Genomic DNA, 23,350 nt, shown 5'->3' with positions numbered 1-23,350 from the left:
TTATGCTCTGAGTCCTTCTGGCCAAAGGGTTCTGACATGCAATAAACCATGTCTCTTGCAACTGAAGGTCTTGGCTTTTAAAACTCAGAATCCTGTTCTCATTCTGCTTGCTATGTATATATCCCCCTTGAGACAAAAATGCTACATACTGAATGGGGCAATTGGTAGGAGATAGAAGGAAATGAGACCCACAGCGATGACAGCAACAGCAAAGAACAACACTGGTTATCGTAGAAAAAAAAAAAAAAAAAACACCTAATTGTGCCAACAGCAACAATAACAAAAATAACTCATCTCAAAAACAGGCCTTTATATTACTTCAAGATTGATTTTAACTTCTAAGGCTACATTGCAAACCAGGTCAGCGTTTTGTCTCAGGCTACTCTAAAGTTTTTCAAAGTTTCCTTTCTTTTAAAATTTTTTTTGGCCAAGTACACATACACACACACTTAGCCCTCACTCCCAGGCAGGTTGACTGTGGTCTAGTGCCTCAGAAAGAGACATGGTCAAACTCAAATTGAGCTTTTGCTTCTCATAATAGCCAGTCCACTCAGTGGAGATTTCAGTTTTTAGCGTTTGCGTTGTATAGACAAAGGGGGCATCTGTGAGGGTTGCTCATGTTCTATACCTTAGAAGTGGTGTTTGTACCATGGACATGGGGCACACAACTCAACTGGGGTCTCCCAGCCCCTGGGAAAGCAGGAACTCAGCTTGATACGACCCATTTTCATGTCCCCCATTTCCATAGTCTTTCTAGTGGGTATCTCCACTTTCCTGTTTTGCTTCTGATGGCTGGGTCTGCATATGCTGTTCCCACTTTGCCCTGGGTCAACACGGATCAAAAATCACTCCATTGGTGGTAACCAGGAGATAAATCACCATGCCCTGTGTGGGTGACCATGGAGGGTTCCATTAGCCACGTACAGCTTTCCTGGGAATGGCTGGTATGCTTGATTTGGATGGCTCCAGAAGGCAGAGTTTGAGCCCATGGCTGGAAAGTACAGAGAGGCAAATGGAAGCTTGGTTTCTAACAGAGCATCATGATGCTGGATAATGGGCGGAATGACATGGAGGAGATTGGAATCACCATGGACTCGCAGTCAGGAGCCCTCAGTGGAAGAGGATCTTGTGCTCACAAGACAGACCTGCCCATGGCACGTTGTCTAACGCCTGTGAGTCTCAGTTTCTTGTTAGTACAAAGGGCCAGTAATTTGAGTAGGTGTATTTTAGCACTGCTGTAAAAGTTCGGTGAGGGAATATTCATAGAGTCCCTGGCCCACGGCCCTGCTTGGATGCCACTCTGTTTCTCCTCCTTCGTTCCTTTCCCCTTTCCTATTCCAGTGTCTTCGTAACTGGAAACACTGGGAGTGTTCCATGTGAGGCTGGGTGGTGACTTGACAGGGTTATAGACAAGGGATTCACCTACATGGTGAGGGGATGAGCAACAACTCAGCAGCAAGTTTTTATTTGTTTAATTTTTAAAGAGATGAAAAACGTTTCTTCAAAAAAAAAAGTTTATTGAGAAACCCAATATGCAGACCACGAATTAAACAGTGGCTCTGGCTGGACAGGAGAGGGAACGTCATAGCCCTATGGCCCGTCCTGTGCATTTGCACCTAAGACAACTCACTAAACACCCAGCGCGCCTGTGTCCACACTCTGAAAACCACTGGACTGGATCATTTTTTTAACATTCCTAAAACACTTAGGTGTCTTTGCAGAAAGTTTAGGGGAAGAAAAGTATGACCCTATAGGGCTGGGCACGCTGGCTCACTCCTGTAATCCCAGCACTTTGGGAGGTCGAGGCGGGCAGATCACCTGAGGTCAGGAGTTCGAGACTAGCCTAGCCAACATGGTGAAACCCCATCTCTATAAAAAATACATAAATTAGCCAGTCATGGTGGGCGGGTGCCCGTAAGCCCAGCTACTCAGGAGGCTGAGGCAGGAGAATTGCTTGAACTCGGGGGACAGAGGTTGTAGTGAGCTGAGATTGTGCCACTGCACTCCAGCCTGGGCAACAGAGCAAGACTCCATTTCAAAAAAAAAAAAAAAAAATATATATATATATATGACCCTGTAGGATAAACATGACAGCAGGCATGATGCTGATTGTGGACTTGTGTTTCAGGTGTCTCCATGCGAGAGGTGTCGCTGTGAAGCCAACGGTGAGGTGCTGTGCACGGTGTCAGCGTGTCCCCAGACGGAGTGTGTGGACCCTGTATACGAGCCTGATCAGTGTTGTCCCATCTGCAAAAACGGTATGTGAGATGCCCGTTGGTGATGGGGTGCACCTTCCACCCTGACACACAACCCATGTGCTGCTTCATGGTAGACGGGACACACATACGGATATGTGAGTTTCAACCTATGTATCTATACACATGCATACACACGTGTGTAATCTTTCGGCCACAGTGGTTCTGTAGCAAGGCCTTCTCTCTCTTACTGGCATCGGCACCATGTTTTATGGATGTTAAGAAGTTCTTTGGGGAGACATTCAATTTCCACCTTTGAGGAGAGTCACTTATTTTAATTTAACTTTGTTTGTTCTTACAAAGCTATTTCTATCTTTCCAAGACAAATTAAACACACTGGTTGGGCTCATTTACTTTTCATTACTAAGTGAATTAAACTTGGAACATAATTGAATATTTTTCATAAGCAAATTAGGCAGGAAGAGAGTCCCTTCCTATTCCCAGTGAGAGCCCCTGGTAGATCCGAAGCCTTGCCTGCTTTATGAAAAATGAAGTGGCAGGATGTCCTTGATCCTAATTTGTCAAGGGAGAGTGTTTCCTCATCCTGACAAACGATGATTACTCTGTACCTGAAGTACTGAGGGCATTACACTTTAAGATGGGTTTTGACAGAGTGCATTCCCAGGATGGCTGGGCCTGAGAATTATGGCTGGAGGGCAGTTTGACAAGAGGCTGAGCAGAGCTTGGGAAACAGCGGATGGAGGGGACACAGCCAGAGTCTACAAGGATCTGAGTGGCCTTGCTGACAGGAGCCACTGGGCTTTCTGGATGTCACCTGGGCATGCTGTGGGGACCCCTGGTTGAGAGCATTCAGGGCTAACTTGTGACGCTGTTGGCTGTTCAAGTGGGTTGCTGGACCGAGGCTTGATAGCTGTGTGGCATGGGTTTGGTAAGTGGCAGGCATGTGTCAGAGGATGGTGACACAGTGGTGGTCATGGTACTCAGACAATTCCCAGAGTCCAATTCATCACAGTCAAAATTCTGTGGGCCGTGAGGTTCCATGGGTACCTTCGACCACGTACCTGTACATATCCAAATTTTACTACAACACATCGTAAAACTCTTGAGGTAAATACTTGGAAGAGGGAATGATGTTGCTGTTGAAGGATAGCCCTGAAAGAACAAGATGACTGTGTTAGGAATGTCATAATCATTGTAGCATAGTACATCCAGTCCTCCAAAGGCAAGTGGACAGTGTTAAAACAAAGATGTCACAGAGTGTACTTTATATGGGGTTGGCTGGTCTCTTGTGCATGTTAATTATGAAGAAATCCTGAGGTAGGATTCCATTTGGAACGAGTGGGCCTTTGAGCATGGAGAGTATGTGTGTGTGTGTTTTTTTTAATGATGTTGAGACACCAGCTGTGAGATGGAGGGAAATCAATACAGTTTACTCTGCTAGTATTAATTTCCACTAATTAACACTAATAAAGGGGGAAGAAGACTCAGATTGAGGAAGGAGAGGCAGATGGAGAGTCTGGCAGAGTCTCAGGGTGTGGCTTTCAGCACATGCACTGAGGAGCCCGAGTGAGCACCTCTGGTCTGCTGGGAGATCTGAGGGCTGGCGCTCAGGCCATGTGCCCTGCATCTCAGGGGTACTGGACAACAACTCTCACTGCGTCAGGGGGTTTAGTGAGTGGCTTAAATATGTGTTGTTCAAATATTTGGCATCTTAACTATCCAAGATATTCCATGTTTTTCCTGTAAATTTTGATTGTAAACTAAGTCTTGGCATTAGATAGCCAGGGAATCTTACCTTGGGTGTTACCAATAGGTGAGAAGACAGGATTTCAACCCCTGGATTGTTTTTTTCCAGCTTTTAGAGAAATTTCAAACCTACAGAAAAGTTGAAATAACTGTCCAGTGAAGAATTGTATACCTTTAGCTACACCTATTCCTAACACGTTGCCATATTTGCTTTGTCTCTTTTTTGGCCCTCTATCTTTGGTCCGCTCTTGCCCCATCTCTGTATATACATAATCCAACACCGTCAATATATTTACTTATTTGTTCTTTCCCATAAGACACACAGCACAAACTCTATTGAGACTACCACCAACGTGAAACCTACTGAATAGCGTTCAAGATTTTTTTAGAGTTTTTCTTTTGCCCTTAGGATTTATCCTTCTTAGAGCATATAGTCAGAGAACTACATTGGACAGTTATTTGAATGAATACTTAAAAGTGTGCAGATATGTTAAATTTACAGAGATGTAATTTATTTCCGTGTTCAGTTTTTTCATGTAAGATATAATTATATGTTTGAGTAAAAAAAATAGAAAAAGTAAACACTTTATAAATATTATATACTCAGAGATTCACAGTTTGTTTTCATATTGCATTGATGGTTTTGTGAGATGGTTGTTGTCCTGATGGTAAACTTCTAAATGTTGACCCTTTACCTCTATATTTTGAGAGGCTGTATGGGATGGAATAAGGCAAGATTTTGTGGTGGCCCACTAGAGATTTTTAGAAGGGAGATGAATATGTTTTTTAAAGCTAGATTTATATTACAGAAAGACTTCTATTATAAGGCTTGATCCAGTTATATCAAAACATCAACAACTTATTTTGGGGAGTTTAACTGGAAGTAAATTTAAATGTGTCTAATCACGCACATACAATTACATTTCTTTTATTCACTAGATAGAGCTTGGCTTTCAGCTGTCTCTAGTTATAGGGTATTCTGACCTTGACAGGGAAAACGGGGTTTGAAATTCTTAGTAAAAGAGAACTGCTTGAAAAATGAAAACAGCTTCTATGAAAAACAAATGCTCTATAATAGTTGACTGAGATTAATGAATAATTTACAGTAGTCCAACCCTGCCTCCCCGCATAAACAATGTTCTTGTAAAAAGATTATATGTTTGATGCATCACAGATTAAGGGACATCAGAAATGAATGCTTTATATGAAATTAAAAGCTTGAATAGACTTATCTTGGATGAAATATGAAGGTTTTAACTCTTGATCTCCGTAGACTGGCCTTTACTCCTCACTCTGGCGTGTCTTGACCTGTAGCATTAAATAGCTCTTTCTCCGACAGAAGGAAAATTACAGTTCAGTTGCCAGCTGCCAAAGTCACTTGCATCAAAGGAGCAGAAGATGGAAATCAAGAATGTCTTGAATATAAATAAATGATCACAAATCACATGTACTTTAATATATTCACTTTGTTGACTTGTGCAGATCAATCTCCCAGTGTTTTTCTTTTGATAAAATGGATGTTGCATGGCATTATTTGTTTTTAAATTCCCCCTACCCCACAATGATACAAACAGTGAGTATTATTTGACTTTCAAGAATTCAGCTTTTCTTTGGCGATAGGTGCACAGCACCGATTCCGATCAAACCCCTTAGTTTTAGACATGCTTGTCTGCATCAAGTAGGCACTAGGCTCCCATTAGCGATCAGAAGACCTCCATTCTGCAGGTATACATGTTGTCTTACTTTATGGATCCAAAGAAGAAAAATGATAAAAGTAAGACATTGGTATTGAAATATGAGGACTTTGTCAGAATTAGCTGTGTTTCTCAAAGGTGGAATATAGTATCCAGGGGAGGATATGACTTATGCCAAAAGCACAAAGCCACTGGATATAAAGGTTGTATATCTCCCTGAAGTATTACTGCCACCTGATGATTATTATTTGCAGCTTTATTTTCACACGAAAAGTAAATGTCTATTTTTTTGGAGGAAAGTGAAAAACTTTTATGACACTTTAAAGATAAACACTGAGACGTCAAATTATTAAACATAATTTCATGGGAAAATATGTAAGAAGCACCGACTGAGAATTAGGCAAGTTTTGTTTGTTTTCCTGTGTATTTCATAGAGTAGGATAAGATGGTAGTAAATTTCATGCAGTGAGTTACACAAAACGGAATGGGGTGTGTGTGTGTGTGTGTGTGTATGTGTATGTGTGTGGTCATATCAAGATCCTCTCACAAAGAAAAGCCTGCTCCTATATGGTCTCACCATTGAATCCTTCTAACGTTTTTACCAAAGAAATAATACAAATTTTATGGAAACGCTCTGTGATTATTTACAGATTACATGATTGTGCCCATAAAAAATAAAGGAATTTACAAATATCAAAATGAAGAGTTGATTTTAACAAGGATGTTTAGCAAGATCAGTGTTTGAAAAATCAGCTGTATTTCTATATACCGGAAACAAATAGAAGCGAATTAAAAACTAGAGTTTCAAATAACATCATACAAATCAAATACTTGGAAGTAAATCTAACAAAATTGTGAAAAGTCTCCATACTTAAAAAACATGAATCTTTATTGAGAGAAATTAAAGAACCTAAGTAAAAGGAGAGATATATCATGTTCATGATTGAAAGACTCAATAACATAAAGATGTGAGTCTGCTTCAAAGTAATCTATTGATTCAGTACAATATTCTAGCCAAAAATCCGATGGTTTTCTTTAGCAATTATCAAACTGTTTCTAAAATCCAAATGATATACAAAAGCCAAAGGCTGGCCTGAGAGATATCCAAGAGGAACAACAAAGCTGAAAAATGTACAAATGTTAAGACTTACTCAAAGAGACAGTAATTAGCCCGTTGTGGTTTGGTCCCAAAGAAAGACTGACAAATGGAACAGAATAGAGTCAGAAAAGGCCTGTGCATGTAAGACCACCAGCCGTGTGACTAAGCTGACATCACAGGACAGTGGGAAAGGAGTAATCTTTCCAGTGAATGGTGCTAGACCAACTGAATAGCAGTATGGAGATAAAAGAGATCATGATTGCTACCTCACATTCGACAAAAAATCATTTCCAAACAGATTGCAGATTTAAATATGAAGGCTAAAACAATAATGCTTTTAGAGGAAAACGTAGAACAGTTTGTCACTGAGTATGCAAAGATTAAAAGAACACTAAAAGCACTAAACATAAGGAAATAATTTACAAATTGAACTTTTTAAAATTCAGAATCTTTGTTCACCAAACAATATTAAACAAGCACAATATAGCTCACATGTTTTGAGAAAGTATTTGCAGTATGTATAATTAACTAATATCTATTTAAATAATTCCAACACATCCAAATAAAGCAGAGAGATACAAAAGAGAGAAAAGTATAAGGAGAGATTCCCAACTTTCTTTGTATATCAATACCATTTTCCCAATCCCTCTGATCAGCAAGATGAGTTTTCTTACTGGGTTTTAAGTAATGGGCTGCCTTTGTTATTTCTGTAACATTGCGTTTCCATGACAGGTCCTGTTCTTGCTGCATATATGAGAGAAAAAATAAAAAATAGAAAAAAAGAATTTCCTGTTCTGCTGGAATTAAATTAGTGTTAACCTGACATAGATTGTGATCACTTAAGATGCATTTTGTTGTTCCTAGAACAATCACTAAGAAAATCAATAAAGGCATTAAACATGACACAAGAAAGAATTGTATATCTAATTTTAAAAGGCAGTCAAGGAGAAACAGGAACAACTGTCAGGAAACTGATAGAAGACAAGTAAAATTATATACATATATGTACTTAATAACAGAGCCCCAAAATACATGAAGTAAAAATTGATAGAATTCAAAGGAGAAATATAAACTTAAGTAATTGTAGTTGCAAATTCTGATAAACCATTCAATAATTCATAGAAAATATAGACAGAAAATGAACAATAATGTAGAAGACTTGAATGATACTATATAGTGAACTTGATCTGACATATATGTACAATATACCACCCATCCACTGAAGAATACTCATTTTTGCCAAGTGCAGGTGGACACTCTACAGTTGATCATACGCTAAGACATAAAACAAGTCTCAATACATTTAAAGGACTTGATCATATAAAGTTTCTTTTTTGAACACCACAGAATTTGAAAGGATTAAATTAGAATCAACAACAGAAGGAAATCTGGGAAATTGGAGATTATTTGGAAATTAGACAGCACATTTTAAATAACCCAAGGGCCAATGAAGAAATTTCAGAGATTTTAGAAAATACTTTGAACTGATTTAATAATGAAAACAGAATGCACTATAAATTATTGGATGATGCTAAAGCAGTATTTAGAAGGAAATGTATAGATATGAAGACCTATCTCAGAAAAGAAGAAAGGTCTCAAATCAGCAATATAACCCTCTACTTTAAGGAACTAATAACTGATCAGCAAATTTTACTAAAAGCATGCAGAAGGAACTCAAAAATATAAGCATAAATCAATTAAACAGAAAATAGTAAAGCTTAGGAAAAAAGTAAATAAAACCAGGTTCGTTTTTGAAAGCTGGTTCTTAACAGTATTGATAAAATTGACAAAACTTTCACTAAACTAACCAAGAAAAAATTAGAGAAGACGCAAGTCAGGAATGAAAGAGGGGCATCACTACTAACCCTACAAAAATGAAAATGATTACAAGGCAATACTATGAACTACTCTTTGCCAACAAATTAAAATAGTTGAAAGAAATGGACAGATTCCTAGGAAAACGCAAATTACCAAAACTGACTCAGTTCATTTCTGAATTGCCCTAAAACAAATAAAATACAAATTAATAATTAAAAGCTTCCCACAAATAAAAGCCCAAGCCTACATACCTTTACTGGTGAATTCTTTCAAATATTCAAAGAAAGAAATAATACCAATCTTTTACAAACTTAACCAGGAAATAGAAGCAAAGGAACACTTTCCTGTTTAGTTTCTGCATTTGTTGTGACCACAACACTGAACATAGACAAAAACACCACACAAAAGAGAAAGCTAGAGACAAATTTATTTCATGAACATAAATGGAAATCTCCTTAACCAAATGAGTTAATATCAGCAATCTGAATCCAGCACCATATAAAGAATTATACACTTTAACCAAATGCAGTTGATTTCAGTTGTGCAAGGTTTGGTTTACTGTCTGAAAAATCAATTAACATAATACATTAATAATGCAAATGATAACAAAAACCTCATATGATCTCAATAGATGCAGAGGAGGTATCTGAAAAATCCAACACTAATTCATGATTGAAGCTCTCAACAAACTAGGCATAAACGGGAACTTTCTCAATCTGATAAAGAGCAACTATGAATAACTCACAGCTAACAACTATTATGAATACTCTCTCAGTACCCCTAAAATCTAGGAGAAGATAAGGATATCCATATTGACCACTTTCATCCATCAATGTAGTGGAGGTCCTATATACAGAGAGAAAGAGAAGACAGGAGAAAAAAGAGGAAGGAAAAGGAAATTAAGAAGTAAAACTGCCTTTATTAGAAGAAGTTATGCTCCTGTATGTGAAAATACCAAGAATTACACATACACGTGCACACACACACACACGCACACACACACATATACATGCATACACACATGCACATGCACATACACACAACTATGGGGGCTAATAAAGATTAATACCAGATATATATACAAAAATACACATTTTTGTAGTATACAATGGATAATACAAATGAAATTAAGAAAATAATTTCATTTAGAATAGCTTCAAAAAGAATACTTAGAAACACGTCACAATCCAAGATTTGTACACTAAAAGCTGCAAAATATTGCTGAAAGAAATCAAAGGACATATAAATAAATGGAGAGACATTTCATGAGTAGAAGACTCAATGTTGTCAAGATGATAGTTCTTCCCAAATTAAAATATAAATTCAGTACAATTCCCACACAAACCCCAGCATACATTTTTTTGTAGAAATTGACAGTCTGCAGTCTGATCCTAAAATTCATGTAGAATGTAAAGGATAGCCAAAAGAAAAATTTAAAAGAACAAAGTTGGAAAATTTTTACTATCCCACTTTGTAACTTTTTAGAAAATCACATTAATCAAGATACCATAGTATTGGTGCAAAGATAGATGATGGAAAAGAATTGACAGTCCCAAAAGAAATCCAGTATGCAAATCTTCACATATTTATTTTCAACCAATGTTATAAGATATCTCAATGGGGAAAGAATAACTTTTTCAACAAATGGTGCAGGGACAATTATATATTCACATGCAAAATAAAACTTAGACCCTTATTTTATACCATATACACATTAACTCAAAATGAACCATAGACCTAAATGTGAGAGTTTAAACTATGTAACTTTTAGATTAAAAAGATAGGAGAACATCTTTATGACTATAGGTTGTGTGAATATTTCTTAAAATTAATGTCAAAATCATAATCCACAAAAGAAAAAACTAATAAATTGAATGTCATCAAAATGAAAAACTTTTGCATCTCAAAACACACAACAAATAAAATGAAAATACAAGCCACAAACTTTGAGAAAACATTTGTAAATCATGTATCTGATAAAAGACTTGTATCGAGGATATATAAACAACTCACACAACTTGAAAAGAAGATAACCTATTTAACAACAGGCAAAAGATTGAACAGACAATTCAGCAAAAGAGACAAACAAATGACAAATAACCAATTAAGATGATGCTCAACCTCAGCCTGGCTGTGTCCTTACCCAGATCTCATCTTGAATTGTATTTCCTGTAATGCCCACATGTTGTGGGAGGGAAATGGTGGAGGTGATTGAATCATGGGGGTTAATGTTGTTCTTTTGATCTGGTGGTTTTATAAGGGGCTTTCTCCCCGCTTCACTCTGCACTTTTCCTTGCTGCCTTCATGTGAAGAAAGACATGTTTGTTTCCCCTTAACTTTGATTGTAAGTTTCCTGAGACCTTACAATCATGCAGAACTGAGTCAATTAAACCTCTTTCCTTTACAAATAATCCAGTCTTAGGTTATTTAGCAGCATGAGAACAGTCTAATGCAATACTACTATACCCCATTAGAATGTTTGTAATAAAAAGGACAGAAAGTACCAGATGTTGGCAAAGATGTGGAGAAAATGGAAAAATATTGTTGGCAGAAATGTCAACTGGTGCACCTACTTTGGGAAACAGTTTGGCAGTTGCTTAAAAAGTTAAAGAAAACTTACCATACATCCCAGTTATTCCTTCCTAGGATTATATCCCAGCAAATTGAGAACATATTTCCACACAAAAATATGTATGCAAATGTTCCTAGCAGATTATTATTATTCCTAGAATTATTATTAATGGCCAAAGAGTGGAAATAATGCAAATGTTCATTAACCAGTGAATGGATAAACAAATGTAGTATATTCATGTACTGAATACTATTTATCAGTAAAAAGGAATGAACTAATGATACATACAACATGGATGAACCTCAAATACAGAAGCTGTTGCAAAAGATTACATATTTTATGCTTCTATTTCTTTGAAATATTTTGTGAAGGCAAATTTACATAGGAAGAAAATTGATCAGTGGTAGCCGAGAGCTATAATCAGAGTGGGAATTAGTTGCAAATCATCGTGAGGGAATTTATTGAGGTGATGGTATGCTTATTAATTGAGTTGTCAGGTGGATACACAATTAATTAAATTTACTAAATATCATTAAATTATACACTTACACTGGGTGAGTCTTCTGGTATGTGAAATATTCCTGAATAAACCTAAAATTATTGACCCTCTTAACAAAGATAGGCAAAATGAAATTTTTGTAATTTCCTTCGACTCACTCCCAAGGCTAATCTTGGTACACAACCTTTATCTTTCCTCAGAGACTGACTTTTCTAATTCTGGTCTGATGTCTTTAATAGCTTCATGAAATCGTCCTTCTTAAGCCTACTGAAGCTGAGACCCTTATAAGTATATATTATTTGCCAGTGTTAAAATAGAAACTTCAGACAAATTAAACTTGAGTTTATTTGAGCAAAGGATTCATGAGTCAGGCAACATTAAGAAGCAGAAGAGGTTCAGAAAATCCCACCCAGCAGCGTGAGCAGTGAGCTTCTATAGGCTGAACACAGAAGCAAAGTGGAGAAGTCACCATATTTGGGTGTGGTGTGATGAGGCATTTCCCTTATTTGGGCATAGTCTGATCAGTTGGCTGCCTGTAATTGCTTGAAGCTCAGCTGATTCTGATTGGCTGAAGCCAGCAATTGTTATAAAAATATACTCCTAAATTATGTTTTGATTTGTTAGGTAGAAAGTCAAAGTAAGGAGGCTGCTTCAAGCTAATAGCCGCCTTCTTATTTCATACCTGTAAGAGGTAAGAAGTTGTAAAGAAAAATAGGCAAAGAAACACAAGTCTATAGCCGGTTGTAGATTTTTTGTACTCTTGGTTCCTTGTGTGTAATGTGGAAGTCCAACTCCCCACACTTCCCTCTCTCCTGTTACTATTTTCTTGCCATGGAGATACCCTCTTTCTCCTTCAAGCAGTGCTCTTCTCCATGTCATTCTAGGCTCTTCCTCTTTATGGATTCAGCTTCCCAGAAGATGGTGCTGAACACTGAAAATGCAGGGAGAATGAAAGCCAGTGCCTGCCTCCTGCTCTCCTGCAGGCACTGCATACTGCTAAAACTGCAGAGCCCGCGACGCAACACTCAACGTGCTTTTTAGGACCTGTGATTGCCAAAGTATTGTGTGTAGCAGAACCACTTCGAAGGCTTGATGAAACACACTTTGGGGACCCATGCCTAGAGTGCCTGGTCCAGAGGTCTGGGCTGGGGCCTGAGAATTTGCATTTTAACAAACCCTGTGTGCTTCTGTTGCTGCTGGTCTTCTGTTGCTGTGTGCTTCTGCTGCTGCTGTGAGAGCCACTGCTTTCGGGCACTCGTTTGTTCCTATTATTCTTGGATATTTCCTGCCAGTCAAATTTACTGAGAGAACACAGTGCTTATAAGGCTTTAAACATGAAATGAGATAAATTTGAGACTTCGAATGGATTTCAAATGCCTTAATTAATTTATGTTTGGTGTATTCTACAGATTGTAGGGTTTATGGAAATATATTAACATGCAATAATACTTTAAAATTGGAAAATATCAGGGCAGAGAAAACATGACTGTTGAATGGCAAATTAAGTCGGAAAGGTTTTATACAGAAATACACTCTCTATCGTCATATACAGCTAGTTAGTACAGGTTGGCATAAAATTAGATTATAGGCTTGCTAGCAGCCAAAGCAAAAAAGAGAACCATAGGAAACATTAGCTACAATATTTATCAGAAACACACAATTCTGTTTTTCTTGGTACTGAAGCCTGGAGGAAATGACTCGCTGGTGAATTGTTTCTGTACAAATAAATACACAAATACATTTTAAAATATTTAAAAGCTTCATTCAGTTCCTCCTGTTGGCATTTCCCAACAAAAGTCAAGAACTCTACTCCAAAGTGCTAATGTACTTATTTTACACATGTCTTCTGTTTTACTTGCATTTTGATTTTGTGGGAATATTGATTCAGATGACAACCCGTTAATCTGCAAAAAACCCAACGGGTATGAATTATTTATTCTTATTAGAGAAGAACCTCAGTATCCCAGCCTCTGTAATAAGTATTTTCACGCTCTTCTTCATCACTTCCTTAACTAATACTAACTATGTGTTTGCTGTTGCTATTTCAGGCTTTAGTGCTCAGTATCAGCAGAAAAGAGTTCAGATGGTTCTCTGATATTTTCATTTCTGACAAACTAGATAAGGAGGATGAATAGATAACATTTGATCTCTTACATATAGGAATTTAATTTGTTTTTATCTCTTCCTGAGATCTTTGAATTAGCATCTCTTCTTTGTAAATCTGAGAACAATTTATAATGGTCCCTTTGCTTGCAAGCACTGGGACAGAATCGTATTTTTAAGATAAATAAATAAAGTTACAGACAGACTGCCCCAAAGTGTTGCTACCAGTTTATTAGGCTGAAGTACTTTTCAGAATTAAGTGCACTTCTAAACTGATGGTCAGAAAGTGTGTGCTGGTGGTTTTATTTGTATGCTTCCTCAAGACAAACTGCCTTTGGGAATGGATTTCAGATAAAGCCAGGGACTCAGATCAAAAACTGGTGTCCACTAGGCCTGGCCATTACCAGTTACACTGTGCCCCTTGAACTTGTTGAGGACCAGCCCTGAAGTCACTTCCCTATCTCTGCCTCTCTTTAACTGTCACTGAGTCTGTATAAATGTGTGTCCAGAGATCCTTGTGGGAACTTTCTCTGGCTTGCTTCCTAATGGAGATTGATTTCACTCGTGGCTATTCTCAGAAGCCACAGTCCTAATCCCATTGTATTCTTATGCCATTGATGCTGAGTGTAGGAATTGTGTAGACACCATGTGTTGTTGGACCCTTTGTTTTTCAGATTGTTGGAGAAAAGTGTGTTCTGTGTATGTGCATGCATATTTATATATATTGTAGCATATATATGTTACTCTTATAAAACACTGAGGCACTTATTGTTTATTTCACTGCATGTATAAAGATGAGTCAAGCTATGATGCCTGCCTTTAATGATCTCACAGTCTAGAGGTGAGGTAGCCTTGTAAATAACTTGTGTTTTCTGTTTTACTTGAATTATGACAAAAGTAGTGAGGGAAAGAGGAGGAAGAAGTGAGTAATGCTGCAGTAAACATCACAATGTATATGGCCTTTATTTGCCTTTGAATTCTTACATTAGGAGAAACTCCCAGGAGTGAGATTATTAGGCTGACAGCTTAGGATATTTTATGACTCTGATACATATCACCATGTTGTTTTATAAAAGGTTGTGTAAATTTATAAAGCCTCTGATTTTATTATAACCTTGCTAACCTTTTGTTAATTTAAACTGTAGAAAAATGATGCCTCATTATTTCAATATTGAGCACATAAACCTTACAATATTTTAGATGGTAATTTTTCCACAATATTATACTTGTCTACCTTATTGGCAAAATAATTTTGAACATAATTTAAGTGGTTCTTAATAACTGAAGACCCTTGATGTGAAAACCAATGATCAGGCTGCCTTGTAATACGACAGAGTATTATACAGTAAAACTTTGGTCAAGTAACTTGATTTCTCTGTATCCTTTTGGGTACCTATAACTTGGAAATATTTAACGTAGCCACATCAGTGGATGCTTTGTGTCAATTAAATACCAGGATGAATTGCAAAGTCCTTCATTAATTTATTCAACAGATATATTGACTCATCCTTTGCTGTATGTCACAGAAGAGAAAATGGCTAATAGGAAAGCTTCCAGAACCATAGATTATGTGAAGGAAACAGGTGATTTCCATTGAATTTATGAAGGACACAGTATTGAGCAAGGAGAATGCCTGCTGCAGAGTGGGAGTGGGTCATGGAATGGGAGAAGAAGAGAAGGAGTGTGTGGATTGTGGGCACAGCATATGTCCAGAGGGTGGGAGTGAACCATATTTATGCACTGGATTTGTTGCCTAAGCCTGGAGTTGGAGGGAGAGTTGGGAAGTGTGAGGCAGGGATGTGAGAATGGATGCTGACTAGATTAGGAAGGACCTTGATGCTTCATTAGAGAAGTTATTAATAGATTTAATTCTGAGGCCATGAGAAGCCAAAGAAGGGATTATAGGATGGAAATGGTGCAAATACATTTGACTTCTTGAAAGTCATTCTGGTTGAGGGTGTCTGAAAAGAGGCTATTGCAGTGATCCAGAGAAGGGCAATAGTTTGGACATGGGCAGTGAGCACAAGGAGACACGGTGCCCTAAGGAGATACATCAAAGGTCAAGTCAACCGCACTTTGTGGTTGACTGTACAAGGTAGGGGGAGATCAAAAGTTGAAGAATGGGGCTTCACTTCTGATTTGGGTAATGACAAAGACTATGGGTTGATCCAAGAGGCAGGAAGAATGGGAGGAAGAGCACATCACAGGCACTGATGGATGCTTTTTTGTTCAGTGTTGTGAACTGTCAAGTTAGACTGAATTCCTTGAAGAAATAGTACAAAAAGCCTTGGCTTTGGAGCTAGACTGGCACATTCTAGCTTTATCCCTATCACCTTGTCTAATGTGCTTCCCCTCTTCAGTTTCTTCACTTGCAAAACTGGGACAATCTTCCATTCATTCCTTGTGGTCTTCATATGAGGATCAAGTAAATCAAGAGCCCACTGTTGAATCCAGACACTCACGACTGCTTTCTCCCTGCCATTGGCCCCCTGGTACTCTATCCCAAGTTGAGTTTCTTAAAAGTAATATCCACCTCTAATCAACCTCTAAGACTTGTTGCTTGAACACTATGGCAGTTTTTCCGGTCTCAGGCAGTGGCCCCAAGCTGCAGAAGAGGTTAAATTTCCGGCTGTATTTCACAGGCAAGGCCCTCTGTCCTCTAGAAGATTATCCATTCACGCTCCTTCACCATTATTCATCTGTTAAAAGCTGCTTGGTCATTAATACAGTGCTCTAAAATATCTCCAGCCTGTGTCTTCAGCAAAAGGGAAATCAATTGTCACAATATACAATACAGCTATTCATCCTAAGGCAGATATCTTTACCACATCCACAGCATGATCAATGGCGCCATTACCAGAGGTAACTTGAATTGCATCCAAAACACTTACATGGAGCACATTCTGGTAGAAATGATCTGTCAGTGGAGACAGTGTGAAGACAAATAACCCTGTGGATGACTTGTCCAATCTGTCTTCATCTCCAGGAGAATAAGCCAATGAATATTCTTAGCAAGGATTTTCAGTGGGTGCTTCCAGGGAATGTAAAATACCCTCTTTGTTGATCAGAAGACACATTCTGCTCTTACACTAACAGCAAAACCCAAACCTTTTATTTGTCTTTCAGGAAGATAAACTTCAGGTATAAAATAGTCCATTACCCCAGGAGGTATCCATAAACCTCCAATTCTGAAAATTGCATCTCATCTTTTCTAAAACAAATGCCTTCACTTAAGAGCAGTTACAATTTGCCAATCCTGACAGCTGCAAACTGAATTTATCTTTAATCACACATTCACTGAGTGTCTTTTGAAAGCACATCAGCCATCATTGAGTAAAGCATTATCATATGGGGGGAAAAACATTGCCAATTCATTAATAAGGAAAACAGAAATGTTTCAGATAATAAGAATTAAACGCTTCTGAAAAGAGTGTCTGAATTTTAGCCTATGCTATAACTTGATTCTTATAATACCGGTTAAAAATACCAGTTATTTGAATGTATTTTGTCACCTTATGAGCAGGCTACGGTAGGTACAAAAGTACACATTAGACTTTACCTCAAGGAGAGCCACCAAATGCTGAGCATGTCCGCATCTAGGTAATCTTAGGAGGGAATGGCTAAAAGTGGATGGCAATTGAGAGAAGGCAGATTGGGAAGTGATACAAAGAAAAATTTTCTAATCATTAGAATTCCTATTACTTAAGTATTCAGGGGATGGGGAGCCAAATTCACAGAGAAATATTTCCCAAATTGGACTAGTTTATTTGAAGAGCCCTTCAACGCTAAAAATCTATTATTCTTTGACACTAATGCATAAATGTTTCAGACATCGTTACTCAGTGATCCATTTTGGGTGCACAGAAAGAACAGTTGTTTTTTTCTCCAGTTAACTCACAAATTTTCTTGTTTTTCCCCATCTTATGCCAGTAAATCATCTGGTAAGTGAATGAGATAAGCACTTAAAACATTCATCCTTTATTCCTTGAAGACCTTCGAGAGAAGGTGCTGATCACCTTTCCCCAAAGCGGAGCAGAGCAACATCCAGTCCGCATAGGGGCTCTGCAGGACCCTGAGACAGAGTAGACCCTGCAGCAAGGGAGCTGGATCTGGCTAGACCTGCTGCCGGGGCCACCTGTGATGCATGCACCTCACTTTCCTCATCAGTGAAAAGAGATTGAAAGCAAATTGAAGATAAAAATATATATATATATATCTTCATATATATATAAATTCATGTATATATGTAAATTCATATATATATATATGAATGTGCCTTTAAAATAAAATATTATGTAAAGGAAGTCAACAGCCTCAGCAAATAAATTGAATGTGATTAATGTTTATGAAAAGTGTCACACATGTCCCAAAACCCAAACTTCACTTATCTCCTAATAACTCAATTTTTGAAGCCCTCTCACTAGCCCCTTGGGAAGACAGACACCTTGGCATCCAACAGCTTCCTCGTTGGTCTGCAGTTCCCTCTGTCATGGCTGCATTCAGCCCTTCCTGCTGTATTGAACCTACACAAAACTGTCAATACATCTGTTCACCTGTTTTCGCTCTCTTGCTTACTCCATCCAGAATGCCTTAAAACCCTTCTCGAACAAACAGAACTCTACAGGAGTTCAAGGGTGGAGGCAGATGTCTACTTCCTGCTTCACAAGGTCTCAACTTTGTGTTCACAGAAAGCGTTGTGTGTGCCCCTGCCGTGGTGCTCACAGTCTCGGGTAACATGATTCCTTGACCACCTTCATGAACTTGCTCATTTCACACTGCGTTCTCCATGACCAAGTTCTCTGAAACATGAGGGACATGCAGCCAAAACATGGGCCATGCTGTGCAGCCTGAAATGTAAAATACTGCATGATGTTCTTTATATTGTAGGGGAAAAATAACATAGGTTTGTAGTGTGGAGACCTGTTACAAAAGGCAAGTTAAAAGAAACCAACAAGTTTATTCACGTTTATATTTCATACTTACATGGGAGATACCCAGAGAATGAGTAGTTCTCCAAGAGGTGGCTTTGAATTCTAGCTGATAACAGGGAACAGTAAATTTTTAGAGAAGTAAGGAGACAAAAGCAAAGGACTTTGATTACCTAAGGGGTCCAGTGGGGGAGGGCAAATAACTGGCAGCTAGAGACTAGTTTGTGATGCTTGTTAGTGTGGGCTCCTCTGGTACCATCTCAGGTCCAGGAGGGTCTCTATTCTCCCTGGTAGAAGGGGACAGGTAGGGTACCTTTAGTCTTTGTAACACCATGTCCATATAAATAGAGGGAGGGCAGAGGTCTTTCCTGCATCTGCTGCTTCTTAATCATCTTCAGCTCAAAGTCCTCCCTATTTGGGGAGGTGTATTTTGGTCTCTCACAATATATTTCTAAGGTTTTAATCCTTTCTAAAGTGAGATTAGAAACACCAAGCTCCCTGTCATTACTTTGAGAGAGATTGACCCTCACAATCTCCCTGAAGCTCTTGAAGAGATTGATGATGATTTCTTACCTCTTGTAAATATTAGGTAGGTGCCATTACTTTTAATATCTCAGGAACGCTCTACCCTGCAGCTACTCTGTAGCTCTGAGCCCATCTGGAGTGCTGGAAACATCTCACAGGCAACGCTCCACACTCCAGGTACCATGAAGGATGATTACCATGGCAGCCCGCAGTCATTATTGAAAATACAGCATCAGAATAATGAAGATGCTAAGACTCTCCCCTCTGGCTCCCATGAGTAATGAAAGCCTGAAGGAAGGGCTCATTCATTAAGATTTTATAAGCAGAGGAGAATAAATGGATATTTGTTTTAAAGAAATTCATTCCTGTCCAATATTCTAATTTTGAGGAACTTTGTAGGGAATACAAATTTATTTTTAAAAAGGATTAAAATGAAGTTCAGTTACTGCAAGTGAGTCTTTGAATTAAGTACTCCTGAAATGTTTCATTAGTTACATTTTGTTCAAAAATTCTAATCGAACTGACAAGAATTTGACTTTTGTTTCACTGTCTAAAGAATGTAAATATGGTGGTTGCACATACCAGGAATGCAAAGAGTAAAGTGTACTTCACTTACATTGACTCTTCCCCATCATTTATCCTTGCAATGCCTTGTGATCCCTGATTAAACACAAAAATTTAGCACCTGAAACTTATCAAAAAGATGAACACTGACAGTCATCCCCCATAGGTGCAGCCCAAGTACAGGCTGAGGAAGGCTGGCAGGACGAGAGTTCTGTGCAGTGATGAGCATGGTCAGATAAGAGCTGTCCTTCAGCCTGCACCACCTATGGAACCACAGCCTGGAGATGAGCTGCCCAGCCCTCCCCACCCAGGATGCTGAATGAAGGGCTTGTTTTCCTGTTAGCCAATATTATCACAACGAAAGTAACTCACTCTATGAACTTTTCCATTTTGCAACTAGTCCTTTCACTAGCAATGAGGAAGGAAGCAGGGAGGGAAAGAGGACTTTAGCCAATTTTTAATATTGATTTTTGCTTTTGCAAGGATATTGATGAGTGTTTAATTTGCAGTTTGCCCACTCATTGTTGGAGGCTGCAGTGAGCTCACTGGCAAGATACAAACAAACTGGAAAACATAAATTTGTGGAAGAAACATCAGCTTCTAGTTCAAAAGTAAATAGTTACAGTAATAAGAGGATCTCAAGACAATGATGTCACACACTTGGCAGTGGAAGGGATATTTACTTGTCACTCTCTGAACCATGAATGCTCATTGACAGCAGATGAGAATTTTGCCCTAGATTAACATCACTCATTTTCAACTGCAATTTTCTAATAGCTGTGCAAAAAGTAAAACAAATCCTGTTACTATGTTGACTCCAACAGCATAAAAAAAAAGCAGCAAAACATTAAATAATGTCAGTTTTATATCAGTGTCTTACATACTTCAAGTAGAAAAACAATTCCATAATTTTCAAAGTTAGTAATTAAAAACAAATCTATTCTTGGATTTTAAAAAAAGCTTTTGGAAGTTGATTCCATGAGTTAAAACATCTAATACTATTTTAAATTGTATTTTAAATTCATTTAAAGAATTCAGTGTTAAAAGTACAATTTTTTTTGACTAATACTTTGGATAAATTTTGGCAGGAGCAGAGTGTCATGATAAAAACCGTGATTTAACTTAAGAAACCAACAGAGTTAAAATGCACTTGAATTTGATTGTGTTGCACATATTCATAATTGCATCTAAACAAGCTGTGACATTCTAAAAATAAATATAGAAGCTATAGTTGTCAAAATTTAAAAATATTCTCATAAACCCATCTTTTTACGAATATAAAAAAATTCTCAGCATGGCAGTAGTGCTTTCTCTTTCATCAGTTGGATTTCTTTAGAAATAGTTGAACTTTGGAAGACCTACTTTAAAGTCAATCTAAATGCCTAACAAAGTTTTTGACATTTAAAAAATTGAATTCTCTTTATTTTGGCTGCATATTTCTTTCCAACTAGAAATCTTTCATTACAGTATTTAACGAATTAATTAATTTTAAAAAAACTCTAGCTTTTGAAGTTTTAGAAAGTTGCCATTATTAATGCAGTTATGCCCTGTCATGTATAAATTGTGTAGTGTTTTTAGTTTCTTCTTTTATAAATCATGCTTACTGAGGTATACCTCACATATAATTAAAAACCTGCCTTTTAAAGGTGCAGTTTATTTCTCACCTTTTTCTCCAGCCCTAATCCTAAGCAGCTGGTGCTCTGCTTCATCTCACTGTGGGGTTTTGTGGGATTTTGTTTTTTGTTTTTTGTTTGAGATGGAGTCTCACTCTGCTGCTCAGGCTGGAGTACAGGGGCAGGATTTCAGCTCACTGCAACCTCTGCCTCCAGGATTCAAGCGATTTGATTCTCCTGCCTCAGCCTCCTGAGTAGCTGGGATTATGGGCACCTGCCACCACACCCAGCTAGTTTTTGTACTTTTAGTAGAGACAGGATTTCACCATGTTGGCCAGGCTGGTCTCGAACTCCTGACTTCAAGTGATCTGCCTGCCTTGTCCTCCCAAAGTGCTCGGATTATCACTGTGGTTATTTTTAACCAGTGCTTCACAGAATTTCAGATGAGAGTCATGGAGTATGAGTCTCTGTGTCTGGCTTCTTCCACTTGGTGATGTTTTTGAGGCTCACCTGTGTTGTTGCTTGTATCAGTCCCTTCCTTTTTACTGTTGAGCAGTGCTCGCTTGTGTAGACACAGCACACTTCATTCATTTACTACTTGGTGGAGATTTGAGGTTTTAAGCTTCTGATTAGTATGAATAATGCTACTGCGAGCTTTCGTGGATAAGCCCTTGTGTAGAAATATGTTTATATTTGTCTTGGGTAACTTCCCAGGAATGGAACTGTGGGAGCGAGTGGATATGTTTTACTTTGTAAGAAACTATCAGTTTTCCAAAGTGGCTGTTCTATTGAGCATTCCCTTCAGGACGGCATGAGTGCTCCAGTTTGTTTTATAATTACACGATAATAGTTACGAGTATGGGTTCTCTAACTGGCAGGATATCATACAAGGATGCTTGGACAGATGAAAGAACTTTTGGTTACAGCTTTGAATGAGAAGAGGCTGCCACTTGGGCTACATAGTGAGCTGCATCCAGGGACAGGGTAACAGCAAGATGGAACTATACAACCGTGAAATGTACTCCCCATACGGAAGGAAAAAAGACTAAAGAGACTGACTCTAAGAGAGTCTAGAATGTTGGACTCTGCAGGGAAAGCCTTCAAAGTAGCTATGAGGGTATGTTTAAAGATTTAAAGGAAAATATAGTCTTCTGTATGGCAAGTGGGGTGGGGTGAGCTTGGTGGAGCCAACTGGGATCCCTGGACATTGGGCATTTTGAATAATTCCAAATAAGAAGGTCCATTCCTGGGCCCTAAGTATCCTGGGGTCCCTGGCGGTTGGGTGTGTGTTTATTATAATTCAGCAGTGTTAGTGCCTGGTAAGGGAAGTAGTGGTGGCGGGGGCTTAGTAAACTGCCTGTGTAGAGGAATTGGAAGTTTTCAGCCATGACATCAAATCTAGGTCAAAACAGCACTTGTGAAATATTATATTACACTGGTATTCCACATCGTTGCCAACACTTGGTACTGACAGAGATTAATTTCAGAAGGTCTAGGAGGTCTAGTGCACCTTAATATGCATTTCCGTAACTACCAGTGATATGAGCATCTTTTCATGTTGTTTATAGCCACTTTTATATCCTATTTTGTGAAGTGCCTGTTCAAATCTTTGGCTCATTCTTTATTGTTATTCTTTTTATTGTTATTGTTATTCTGTCATATTTCTTGTTATTGACTTGAAAAAGTTAATACAAATCCTTCATCTAGTATATGTGTATATGGTATTTTCCCTCAGTCTGTGGCTTGCCTTTTCATTTTTAACGGTATCTTTTAAAGAGCAGAAGTTTTTAATTTTGATAAAGTTTGGTTTCTCAATTTTTCTTTCATGGCTTACTTTTTGGTCCTGTCTATGAAATATTTGCCTAATCCAAGGTCATAAGTTTCTTTTACATTGTCTTCTAAAAGTTTGTAATTTTAGCTCTCAGATTTATTTTCTGGGTACATGGAGGGAGATAAGAGTTGATGTTTGCTTT

General features: G+C 38.1%; 1 protein-coding gene across 4 annotated transcripts in view; it reads left to right on the top strand.

The window, feature by feature from the left end:
• Nucleotides 1-23,350, top strand: part of VWC2 (von Willebrand factor C domain containing 2) — a 160,117-nt gene that overhangs the window by 27,857 nt on the left and 108,910 nt on the right. For all 4 annotated transcript variants that reach the window (XR_001443593.3, XR_013415878.1, XM_015133564.3 and 1 more), the window contains exon 3: nucleotides 2,129-2,258. Coding sequence is in view for 2 of the 4 variants with exons in the window: in XM_015133564.3 (XP_014989050.3) it covers nucleotides 2,129-2,258 (130 nt within the window). In the remaining 2 variants the exon portion in view is untranslated. The remainder of the gene's footprint in view (nucleotides 1-2,128; nucleotides 2,259-23,350) is intronic.

Source organism: Macaca mulatta, chromosome 3, assembly GCF_049350105.2.
Source record: "Macaca mulatta isolate MMU2019108-1 chromosome 3, T2T-MMU8v2.0, whole genome shotgun sequence".
NCBI lineage: Eukaryota > Metazoa > Chordata > Mammalia > Primates > Cercopithecidae > Macaca > Macaca mulatta.
Note: the sequence above shows the minus strand (reverse complement) of the source record. Positions and strands in the feature narration are given on the sequence as shown.